Source organism: Lepisosteus platostomus, chromosome 1 (assembly GCF_059453375.1).
Source record: "Lepisosteus platostomus isolate fLepPlt1 chromosome 1, fLepPlt1.hap1, whole genome shotgun sequence".
Lineage (NCBI taxonomy): Eukaryota > Metazoa > Chordata > Actinopteri > Semionotiformes > Lepisosteidae > Lepisosteus > Lepisosteus platostomus.
This window is the reverse complement of record NC_142611.1, coordinates 44,731,736-44,744,147: the sequence shown is the minus strand read 5'-3', so window position 1 is coordinate 44,744,147 and position 12,412 is coordinate 44,731,736. Positions and strand designations below refer to the sequence as shown.

The 12,412-nt window shown below is 40.1% G+C and overlaps 1 protein-coding gene across 7 annotated transcripts in view; it reads right to left on the bottom strand.

Moving 5' to 3' along the window:
* Positions 1-1,347: 1,347 nt before the first annotated feature.
* LOC148678008 (ETS-related transcription factor Elf-2-like) overlaps positions 1,348-12,412 on the bottom strand; it is a 54,809-nt gene continuing 43,744 nt past the window's right edge. For 4 of the 7 annotated variants that reach the window (XM_088629994.1, XM_088630001.1, XM_088630007.1 and 1 more), the window contains 6 exons: positions 9,928-10,041; positions 7,324-7,494; positions 6,573-6,659; positions 6,176-6,368; positions 4,134-4,526; positions 1,348-3,438 (listed from right to left, as the gene is read on the bottom strand). In XM_088629994.1, coding sequence (XP_088486120.1) covers positions 2,859-3,438; positions 4,134-4,526; positions 6,176-6,368; positions 6,573-6,659; positions 7,324-7,494; positions 9,928-10,041 — 1,538 coding nt within the window. In that variant the 3' untranslated portion in view covers positions 1,348-2,858. The remainder of the gene's footprint in view (positions 3,439-4,133; positions 4,527-6,175; positions 6,369-6,572; positions 6,660-7,323; positions 7,495-9,927; positions 10,042-12,412) is intronic. The other 3 variants (XM_088630016.1, XM_088630043.1, XM_088630025.1) reach the window with 2 other exon arrangements.

Below are 12,412 nucleotides of genomic sequence, written 5' to 3'. Positions count from 1 at the left end.
GCGAGTGTGGAGCCATATACTACATCAAAGGCCTGTTGATCCTCTTTGTCCTAGAACATAGTTTTGCTCAGTGTTCCAAAGGTACAGAAAAAAATATATATGCATGGGCTCAAAATATTTGCCTTAACGCCCTTGACTGCGTCATGATATGCTACCGTTCTAAGGAATGCTTCCTCTTTTGCTGTTTGTGAACAATAAAAGCATTTTTACAAACTGGGCAGCATGGTGGTACAAGTTAGCATTGCTGCCTCTCAGCACTGGGTAAAATTCTGGGCCTGTGGTGCTATCTGTGTGGAGTTTATATGGTCTCCCCATGTTCATGTGGGTTTCTCCACAGTCCAAAGACATACTGGTTGGCTAATTGACTTCTAGGGAAATAGGTCCTGGTGTGAATGCATGTTTCCGTCTCTGTGTTCTCTGCAAAGGAGTGGTGTCCAGTCTAAGGTGTATCCTGCCTAGTGCCTGTTTCTTGCTGGGATAGGCTCCGGCTCCCCAGCGACCCTGAATTGGATGAAACGGTCAAGAAATGGATGGCTGGTTTTATAACTCCATAAATGATACTCTTTAATGGTTATTATTTGGTCCATTTTGCTTTAATCTAGACACAGTTTATCTCCACACTCCTTTCAAAATCTTTTTTTTTTTACTTTTTGTATCCTTTCATACTTTTCATTTGTTTAGCACAGGAGTGCTCATTTCTCTGAAAAGCGCTTTATAAAAATAAATTCTTCTTGTACATCATAGAAAAATCTAAAACAGTTTGTTGTTAAAGATTAAGAGTAGTCATACTCACATTGTTGCCATCTCAACCTTTCTATAAATTTGTATATATTGTTTAAATATTTAAATGAGAAAACTGGATTTGGTTCCTTTAAACCAAGGGTCTCCCATCCCTTAACCTGGATAAATCCAATGCAGTTTGTCTTGTAAATCACCTGAATTACCTGTTTTGTTTAGAGGAACACTTGCATGTTAATTGATTAACCAAATAGTCAATTCAATTAGGAGAACTCTGGTCCTTGAAGGCTGAAGAATTTTCCGATTTTACTGATCACAGTTGAAAAGTTCAAGGTCACAAGAAATGGATTCATTTATTTTCTAATTCATTTTGATTTTCTCGTCAATGATTCAGAACTCTTCCAGGCAGCACTGGGCAAAATGATCTGACATATTAAAATAAACACCTCACCGTTTATCAAATAGCTCTTGATGTTCTTTGGCTCACACAGAGATAAGTGCTGCAAAGATTAGGCTTTGTCTGTAATCCCACAAATCTAACTGTATTCAGACTGTCAGGGCAGACAAGTCATTTGAAGCTACTGGAGCAGACATAAAACACGTTGTCCGTTTTGAGGGCAGGGACACAGTTTAATACAATTGAAGAAGTGTTAAGGAAGTAATCAATATACACTGCAGTGTGCAGTACTAATCAGTAAAGATGTTGTTACTCACCCAAATCATTGTTCATCAGCTTTTTTTTTTAACAAAAGTACACATACTACAGCTCCTGAATGTCTACTAAAGGTGTAAAAACTGGTACTGGCAATATCTATAAGTTAAGGGCCTTCTTGGACTTAAGATAAATTGTTAAAGCTCTGGCATATTAAAGCTGATGATTTTTTTTTCTTCTTAAGAATCTTAAAAGAAAAGCTATGGGGGGGAGCACAGACATGCTGTTCTGTCATATATAAAGGTCATCGAAACATTCGAAAAGTTTTTTTGTATTTTTTATATTTCAGTAAAATCTACTTGAATACACTTTGAAACAAGAGTACAACAAAATAGAATATACTTCAAATGTTGAATATACAAACTAGTTCAGTCTGAACACGAACTTTTTTCTCTCCCTCTTCAATTACTAAAAAAAAAACAAAAAAGGAAAAAGTTTAGAACGAGCTGCAAGGATGCATGCTGAGCGTGACCTTTTAAGTAGCAGAAATGCTCCGAAACTGAAATGTCCATACAAACGCCAAGGCAATGGGACACAGGCAAATTACAGCAAAAAACACTGCTGAAACTGAAATCCTGGAAAGAATTTTAAACTATAATACAAAATGTTGCCTTATTTCTATAATACTGTGCTTGGTACAAGGTTTTAAAAAAAACTTTACACATAAAGCTAGTTAGCTTATTTTTTTAGAAATGGAAAAAAACAGAAGAAAATGATTAATCTAAGGCTGCTTCTTTGAATTTCTTTTAGACTGTATAGCAGACATATACAAAGTCCCTTTTTACTTCCCTCATTCACAAGCTGTCCAGAAACAGCTTTGCCACATGACTCCACTTTCCAGGCAAATACCTGTTAAGCTTTCACTTAGCACCAAAAAAAGGGGGTACTATGTGCACACAGTGATAGTCAAACAATTTGCTGGTTTGCATTTTAAATGCAGAAACTGTATTAGACAAAAGTGTTACAAAGTTTAAATTGTCCCACCCATTCCAAAAGATCACTGTTGGTTAATTTACTTTTAGTGTTCTGGACATTTAGTGTCTGGGTAAAACTGTAGTGTCTGTTTGGTCCCTTCTCTCATCCACACTGCAAAATGCTTCCTATGCTTCTGTTATTCACTGCTGATTCGCATCAGTCTCTCACGTGAAATTGATGTGGTTCAAAATCCCATCAAAAACCATGGGACGGACATAAAAAAAGTCTCAGATCAAGTCCTTTTGCAGTTTTTAAAGTCAGTTTGACTGTTGAATAATCTAAAATAAAATGAGCACTGGATGGTTTTGCTTTGTTTTTTGTTGGTACAACCAGATTATTTATTCTCTCACTGGATGAGCCTCTCAGTCACTGAGTTTGAACGGCAAATCTAAAAAAATGTCAGTTTAATGTGCCGTCTCCCAATCTTTCCATCTCAGCATTCGGCCTCCTCTGATTTCACTGTGACACTGTCCACAGCTGTCGTCTCCCCTATGGGGTGTGGATGCACTTCACTCTTCACTGTGGCTTGCAATGCACACTCCTGCTTGACCTCCGGCCGCCTGATGATGGCGCTGACAACCCGAGCTGGGGTGTGGCTGGCAGCCTGGCTGGTTTGCTGGTGGTGCTGCGCTGGCATGGCCAGTCTCACGACAGGGGTCCCTGGCGCTACCGACACAGGGGTGAGCGCTCGGACAGCCAGCGGGGTTCCTACGAGGTTGATATTAGAGGTCCCAGGCAGCCCGGACTTGGTGTTTAGCTGGCACTGAGCGAGTTGCGTGGCAGGGATGGTAATGATTTTGGCAAGCTGTACGGTAATCTTGTCTCCGTTCTCGGCAGTGGCGGGCATCATGGTGGGGATGGTCTGGATGACCACCTTGGGTGCCGAGGCCGTCGAGGGGCTGGTGTTGGTAAGGACTGAGGAGCCGGCAGATTGGACAGCCATGGTAGAGATCTTCTGACCCAGCGACGTCGTCATCACGACTGGCACCTGCATGGCCACACGAACTGTCCTGCTGAGTTAAAGAAAGTTTTTAAAACCTCAAAACGGCAAGGGGAACTCCATGGACCCACACCAAATTCAGAATATAATTTTCAGAGATATCAGCGGCAGATAGGGTATAGCTTTTTGTAGTCACTAAGCTTTGTGCACTATTTGTAAAAATATTTGTATTCCATAAACCTTTGGCCCTTTGAGGGGTTTTAAAGATTGAAGACTGAACAGAACCAATTCAGCCTACAGAAGTTCTGTTCTCAAGAACATCTGTTCTCAAAGGACAGGGAGGAGACTTGTTGGATGATTTTAACATTTCACTGCTAATAAAAACTGTCTAGGATTTAGACTTACATCCTTCCAAATCAAATGCAAATCTCAGACTTTGACAGCTCTCATTTTTTTGAACTCGCTTTGAAACTTCACTGGAAGAAATATTTCCTTAAAGACACACGTGAGGCCACTTGGAGTGAAAAAAGGGTAGAACAGTGCTGGGTACAAACACTTACATATTGTAACATCAGAGCATTTAAAACAAATAAGCAGAAATAATGGTTTTCTAATTACATGGAGACAGAAGAACCTCATGCTCTTTTTCAGAACACATTACTTTATGTTTTCCAGAAAAAAACTCTTAGAGCCCAGAGCATGAGACTGTTGGGTTTTAACGTCTTCCACTCCGCTTCAGCTCCACGGCGGGAAGAAGGACCTCCTCACCTGGCTCCAGATGCCGCGGGAATGACGGTGGCGTGCGACTGCGGCGGGGAGGCGTCCTGGTGCTGCGCCGCGTACGTGACGCTCACTATCCGAGGCACGGGGGACGCGGACGCTGCGGTCTTGCCTCCCTTCGCGGGACTGTGGTGGACCAGCGTCCTCCCCCCGCCCCGCAGGATCCCGGGGGTCTTGGACAGCTCGGCGGAGGTGAGTAGGCTCTCCGAGGAGGGGGGCACGCGCTCGTACGACTTGTCGGCAGTGGGGCTCAGCAGCTCCTCGCCGCCTGGGTCGGATTTGTCGTCGTCGATCACCACAATGTTTTTTGGCATCTCTTTGAATTGGTAGACGAGCCGCTGTCCCTCCACCTTCGCCAGGATACCTCTTTGGTAGTAATACCTGGGCGAAGGAAAGGGTTCTTCGAGTCAATGTCAGACTAATTTCCAAGTCGTATCAAATAATTAAAGCAAAATTAACTGGCTTGTGAATTTTGGGATTGCAGGACGCAAAAATCTCATGCAAAACCTTCTATTCCACTTCTGAAAACAGTCTGAATTACAAAGTAAAACTAAGCCATTAACTTGTCATTTTTAAGCTTTCTACCAATTTACATAAACCTCACCACACCTGCAACAGTTCTACTGCAAAGCGAGCTTAACTCTGTAAATTTGACTGCTGTATCTATTCATACTGTGCTGTTGCTAATACCATAAGATTAAGATTAAAGATCTAGAGGCTGACATTATAAAGAGGTTTATTCAAAACAAAAAAAAGTTTGCAATAGATCCATATCCTTTTTTTTTCACCTATATGTAAACAGCAGCAGCTGCTAAGCAACTACCAGCTGCTATATCACCCTGTAACTCACACCTGGCAACGCATTGAAGCTCAGCAGGTGTGAGCCTGGTCAGTACCTGGATGGGAGATCTAATGTGATAGCTAAGGTTACTGCTGGAAGAGGTGTTAGTGGGACCAATAGGGGGCGCTCACCCTGCGATCTGTGTGGGTCCTAAGGCCCCAGTATAGTGACACTATACTGTAAAAAGGCACCGTCCTTCGGATGAGACGTAAAACCAATGTCTTGGCTCTCTGTGGTCATTAAAAATCCCAGGGCATTTCTCAAAAAGAGCAGAGTATCCTGGCCAAATTTCCCCCTGGTCTTTTCCAGTCATGGCCTCCTAATAATCCCTATCTATGAATTGGCTTCATCACTCTGTTCTCCTCCCCACTGATAGCTGATGTGTGGTAAGTGTACTGGTGCACTTTGGCTGATGTCATCTCATCCAGATTGGTGCTACACTTTGAGTGGAGTGGCCAGAAAAATGCTATTTAAGTGTAAGGATTAATATTTAACAGTAATTTTCTAGAATTTCCTCAGTATGTAATAATATACCATTTAAAAAGCAGTTTTCAATGTTAAAAACATTCTAAACAGCTGCACACAAAATCTCAACCTAAGATTTGCAAACTGGCTAAATTACAACATAAAATGAAAGTACAACTACAACAATAGTCAGCGAATAAAAAACTGAAGGTGTGGGAATAGACTGGGACTCTGGTCACCCTGATCTCTATGGCAAATGTGCTTTGAGTAGCGAATTCAGCAACTGAGAGCATCAATCCAGTAGCCAAGCAGTGATTTAACATCAGAAAACCACTAATCCAGAAGAAACAAGACAAAAGTGGAATGGAAACATTATACTGCAAAAGCATTCTGTAGTTAATGTCTTTAGGCTATTTTGTTATTGACTGTTGCTTGTGAAATATGCATTATTTCTGTATTTAAAAATGTTGGCAGTCTGAGAATGACATTTTAAAAAGGGGACTGGAGCAATGTACTTCTATTTCATTTAGTCTTTTCAAGCTACTAGCTTCAATTTCAGCTTTCAAAACTTTTGGAACTCATGAAGAAAATGAGTCTTGTGAGACTTTGTAAAAGCATGAGATGAGTGATTCTTATGCTTGGGCTGTTCTGTGCTTTTGGACACACATCTGCACAGAGGAACTGTCCCTCAGTAACCACTGACAACTGCTTTTCTGGTCCTTACCTAAGTGCTCTGCCCATTGTCTCATAGTTCATGTCGGGTTTGTTTTTGTGTTTGCCCCACAGTTTGGACACAGCCTTGGAGTCCACCAGTTTGAAGATGCCCTTCTCTCTCTGGGTCCATTTGATGTACCTGGGGCAGGTATTCTTATCCTGGAGAAGATCCAGCAAGAACTCCCACAAATAGGTGGTATTACCTGTATCCAGTGCCAGAAAAAAAACTTACAGACACATTGTCAAGACTAGTAGGGAGGCAACATCAATCAAAATCATGACAGATTACAATAAACTTCCACACAGTATTAAATTACAAGAAATTATTTAAACAAAACAAATAGCATTTCCCTAATATTTGCTAATTTTGTTCTGTGCTCTCCTTCATTCTGTGTGCTGTAAATTACCTTTGCCTTCTCTGGGTTTTTTCTTTATACCCAAATCAGGAGACCCATTGGAAACAGCTGCCTGATGAGTCTTTGGCTTTCTCCCTGCTAAAGAGAAGAGAAAAGCAGAAAAAAATTCAGTTTTACCAAAGATCATGCACTTTATTGATTACATAGAAATTAAAATCTGGAATGAAACCACAAAACTTTATAGAGACTATCAGATCTCAGAAATTCATTAAGATGTGGTTTTTCTAGCAACCGGATAGAAACAAAGGGTTTAAGGAGATTATTTTGGAAGGGGATGTCTTTCTTCCAGTTCAAAACAATAGGTTAGAATTGTACAGAAAAGTCACTAATAACGTCTCGAAAGTATTAGAACCTGCATCACATTACAAGGAAAGGGTTGTTAAATCCAGTGTCAAAGTTCTACACATATAAGTAACAAGGAGGGCTGAAAGACAGCCAAAAATATCCCATTCAGACAATTTCATAGAATATAGTCAACTTCAAATCTCTTATTTCTTTTGAGCTTAAGTAAAACAAGACAGTCTTGCCTTAAGGTGTTTCATACTCAGTGCCAAAATTTCTAAACTTCAGCCTTAGAGCAAAGAGCTGTTAAAATCTGTAATAAGTTGTGCTTATTCAGGCTACCACTTCTGGTAGTGGTCTTACATTACTCACCAGCTCTTAAAGAATTACAAGAGCAATTTACTTACACAAGGGTAATGGCAAGTAAGTTATATACTAGGTCAAATTCATTCGTTCATACCTTTCCTTTTCTTTGTAGGCTCACTTTCTGGAGTTTCCATGACAGCACAGACCTCCATTGGCTCGGGATCTTCAGTGGACACCTCCACCACAGTCTCCGTGATGACATCCGGCCTCATGGCAGCGTGGATGAACTCGGGTGTCGTCACGCAAGGAGGCACAAACACCTCCACTGAAGAGACACATGCATCCTATTCAGTACAAACCTTCCAGAGTATTCCTCCCTTATTCCTCCCCTGAGCACGCGGCACGACACAAGTCACAAGATACGCACTTTATTCAGAAATGACCAAGAAATAATACGTCTACAGCCCACGTAATATCCCTGAGAGCTAAAGACTTGGTACAGAGCAGTTTCACATTAATATAGTAGGTGCACCTCACCTACCAATCACTCTGATGCCACGTAAGTTTCGCAGCACTTTGGAACTTTATTGGAGGAACTCGTATGCTCAGTACCCACAACTCACACCCTTGCCTTTTGTAGCTGATTTCGTTACAATTTGATTAAAAATACTTCTTCATAAATCATTACAGAAACAATATATTCTGTATCACACCTATCTGTATATCACAAGTTCTATATGTACCACCAATTCAGGTTACCCTGAATTACCCACAGATGGCATATATTTACCTAAACGAGATAACAGTTGGTTTCAGATGTGCCTCAACTTTGACAATCGTCTTACATCACCTGCATGCTAAATGGAGTGATCTAAGTTTGCTTAGGTCAATTTATAATATTTACTGTGGACCGTGTCAAGCCTGCTGAAGCTTAGAAAACACTTAATGATCTCCCAGCTACGAAAAGCATTTTAAATTGTATACTGTGAACATTCTCGGCTCTCAAATTGGCATTTAAGATGCGCTCAGGGTGACCTTACAAGAGTTAACCCCCATTTCGGCACATAGATGGTCTCCTTGAACAATCCCCAACCTCCACGCTAGCATCAGCCTGAAAGATGGTTATTTCATGACCTCTGCCTCAGAGGCTTACTTTAAAATAACTCTACCCGGTGTCTCAATAGGAATGTCTCAGTATCATACAGCATTAACCATACAAAAGACGTTGCAAATACCTAAACCAGTTTTAAAAAAACTATTCTTAAAATGTAACATAATAGAAATCTGTTTATAAACTAACCTACGTGAGTAGTGAACACAGCATTCTCTTGACATAATATCAGACTGAGGAGCAAGGTGGGTAAACAATATGAACCAAAAAAGCATTCTGGTTTGTTTCTATATTTCCTTGTCATTGTTTACTTGTTTGAATACGTTATGCGAGTTTATCTTTACTCTGTTACTTTAGGTAATGAGCTCTACTGATTTCTGGTCATTATTTTAACAGGGAAAAATAAAGGTTATCGGCTTTCATTGATGAATAGTTAATAAAACTGTTATTCTGCTTAACTGCATTTATTTTACACAGACAAGAAAACTGCTCCAGGAAGTTAAATTTAAGGCACAGGTTTTTACACAGGCACCACCAATTAGCTATATGGAAAGTGCCCTCCAGATCTGTTCATACCCCTGATGAAACAGGAACAAAAACATCATGAAAAAAATTAATTACAGATTGGATAATGCATAAACAATTGCTTAAACCAATTCCAAAACTCCTATATTGTAAGCATAATAACACTGCACAGAGAAAAGTTATATTTGTCATAATTGAATTATAAAGAATATGAGGGTCATATTTATGCACACCACTGAATACTCCTTTAAATAAATATTCCTTTAAATAAATTCTCAAATAACACTATGCTCTTTGAAAGTTAATAGAATCATCTGAAACTACACAGAGGTCTCAAAACGTTTCCCCATTTACTTGGAGCATATAATGAGGTAATGCACAGAAGGCAATCTGTAGTAGCACTGAGCATTATGGATAAGGTCAAACAACTCTCAGAAGAATGCAGACAATTGGTCACTGACGTCCACAAGAAGGGGGCTGGCTAACCGTAAAAGGCTGAATCTCTAGTGCAGTGTCCCTTATTGGTCCCAATCTAGCCAGGAAAAGAATGCAATTGTTTCTTGTCACCACAGGCTGTGGGACAAGTGTTTCTTAAAGCAGCAGTTGGAAGTCTCCAATACACACTGGCATCTTTAGAGTCCAAAACTAAAAACATAACTTTGCTCTGCGCAATACTATTACAGTATGACATTATCCAACCTCTACATCTTTGTTATATAATATATAAAATATAGTATTTAGTTCCAATTTCACTGGGGGTATAAATAAATCAGTAAACTCTGAGCACTCATTTCTAAATTTATTTTCCTTATAGAACGCCTTATAGAGGACATATAAAATTTGTCAATTTATATGAATTATGCGAAATCATGTTCGACAAAATAAGCAGAATAAAAGCCTATGACAGCACATTAAGTGATACTGAGGATCTGAAACTTTGTTCAAGACTGCGTTCCAAGCCTTTCCACGTCCTAAAATGCTGTTACAGACCGACAAAATCCATGCATTTTCTCAATATTTTATAAAACAAGCTGAAAGGACCACAAAATACTAAGACCTGCTCAGTGCCTAACCATTCTGCCTGCGGCATGTTTAGAAGAAGGGTCTCCGGTGGAGGCTCACCTGGGCTGCGGTCCCCCCGCAGGCTGGTGGGAGAGTCCATGTGGAGCAGGGCTTCGGCCGCCTCGATGGTCTTGTCGGAGCAGTGGACATTGCTGCCATGCACCGACGCTTCCACTGCGAAAGAAATAAGGTGGACTTCAAGAAAAGCACCAGCTGGACAATCCTTGATGTAAAGAGAGAGACAGGAACCACCGATGCCTTTTAGCGTCACAGGTTGTCTTCTGGTTCGATTTTCATGAAGGGTTATTTGCAACGCTTCCGTTACACATCGCCGATCAAAAGTTTCCATTAACGTATGTAAAGACAAAACAATTCGAGCAGCTTTTACAGGATTAAATTGAAAACGCCGCTTTTCATCTGCGGCTTTCCAACTCCAATCTAGGGAATAGCAGCAAGCAGGCCAAAAACCACAAGAGGGCAGAGCAGCTATTTAAATACTATGTGATGCCTTCTCTGTGCACTTTAAAAGTAATTGGTGAAAGCAATCTAATTTTGTTTAGGAAAGATGTGAATCAAGGAATAAGAATTTACTGAACAAAGTATATAGAAATATATATAGAAAACAAATGCCAATCTATACCCATTTATCACTGTCTCTTCAAACTCAAAATAAAACTCTTTCAAACACAGTTATTTTTCACGTTGACGTAGATTTGGATCTGTAGCAATGGACCATGCCGTTGCTACTAAAATCACCTAACGTCTACTACTCATTTGGGTCAAAATGTGGTCAAAACCAACAGACTACATACTGGAAAATCATCAGATTGAACAAGGCAAGATACACTGTGTAATGGAAAACCCAAGCTGATAGCTTGCACACCAAATGCATGAGAGACCCAGTTTGCAGATACTTTCCATTAATGTTCACATTCAACACGCAGGATGAAAATAACCAAAGCGAGGAATAATTGCTCAAGTTAATTCGATAAGAGAAGGAATTTTAGCACTTGAATGATTACTTGTAATCATGATTACTTTATGTTGAAAAACCTTATTGCACCACGAGCTCCCATGGGTAAAGCTGTTGGCCGAGCAAATCATTTATCCCCCTTTGCACTGCCTCCCCATTTAGAAGTGAAAAGAACTGACACACTACCATGTTACGAGAGCGTTATGCATACTGCTAGGAAAACTCAACTATTAATTATGTATTTAATAGGCATTTTTTTCCCAAATGAAGCCACCACCTAACCTACAGAAAGAGCTCTATATACAACACACTGACGTGCTCCCAGGTTTCCTCCAGCATTTCTAACCTCACTGACACCACACCACCTGTTGTCTTCCATCGCCACGTCCACAGCCCTGCTCTGGCCATGTTTGGCCATGAGCAGTGAATGCCTGAGAGGGGCTATCTTTAGGTGATCCTACGTGTTCAGTCCCCAGTGCCAATGTGCTGAAGAGGACCTGACCTACACACTTGCTACACATTTTAACAGGGAGAACCACGAAGCTGGGCGGCAGTAAAACCGCTCGTACACAGTGAAGAGCTTCAGGAAAGCAACACAATGACAAAGGGAATATTTCTTAGAAAGCTGGCAACAGGCATTACTAATGTCTTGTTGAGAAAGGAGTGACTTCATAACGACTATCAAGATACAAAATAGTGCTGAATATATGATTAAGTTTAAAAGAACAGACAACAGAAATGGGTTTATTAAATATCAACTGCATTTTATTCTACATAAAAGGATAAAAGTCACAAAAGGTAGAATAGTTAACTGTTGTACAGTTATGAATTTTTAGCCTTGTACATCCATTTTAGTATGATCTTATAATATGAATAAGTAACGAAATACACAAAACCAGTAACCAAAGGAAAGTCTATATAAAGTTTGAAACAGGTAAACGTATATAGATCCATTACACTTTTGATTTTAAAGTCACAAGTATTTTTTAGTAAGGTATACTACTTCAGTGATGACATATTGATGAAAGGTTTAAAATTTCAGTTTTATTAAGGAAATCAAGCAGAAGCAGCAGGAAAAGAAGACAGGACTGCGCTGATGTTCTTCATCTGAAGCACTTAATTCACAAAAACGGCCACAGAAGTGATTGGGTCGTCTGCGGAAACCGTTGACTTTGACTTCGGGCACAAAAAATAAAATCCAAAATGCAGTTTTAAAAAACGAGTCATTAGACACCACCTCACTCTACCCCAATCACACCTACGTTGTCGTTTCAACTCATGAATGGCAGAAGTAACTGAAGAACGTGCCACGATTAAAGGAGCAGGAAACTAAGGCTACTCTAAGCGTGTTAAAAAACTGCAAGAGCCACTGGAGACTCTTTAACTGCTGGAAGTGGAAAAAGATAGAAAAAAGATAACGCTCTAAAAATAGGTACCGTGTAAACATTGATCTAGTGCGGCTTTAACAATTCAAAGGACAGCTTCTCTGTAACAGGTTATTGGACATTGTAAGTCAATAATATTTACACAGCGTATAACGATGTTTTTGTCAACTATCCTAAAAATGTGCAT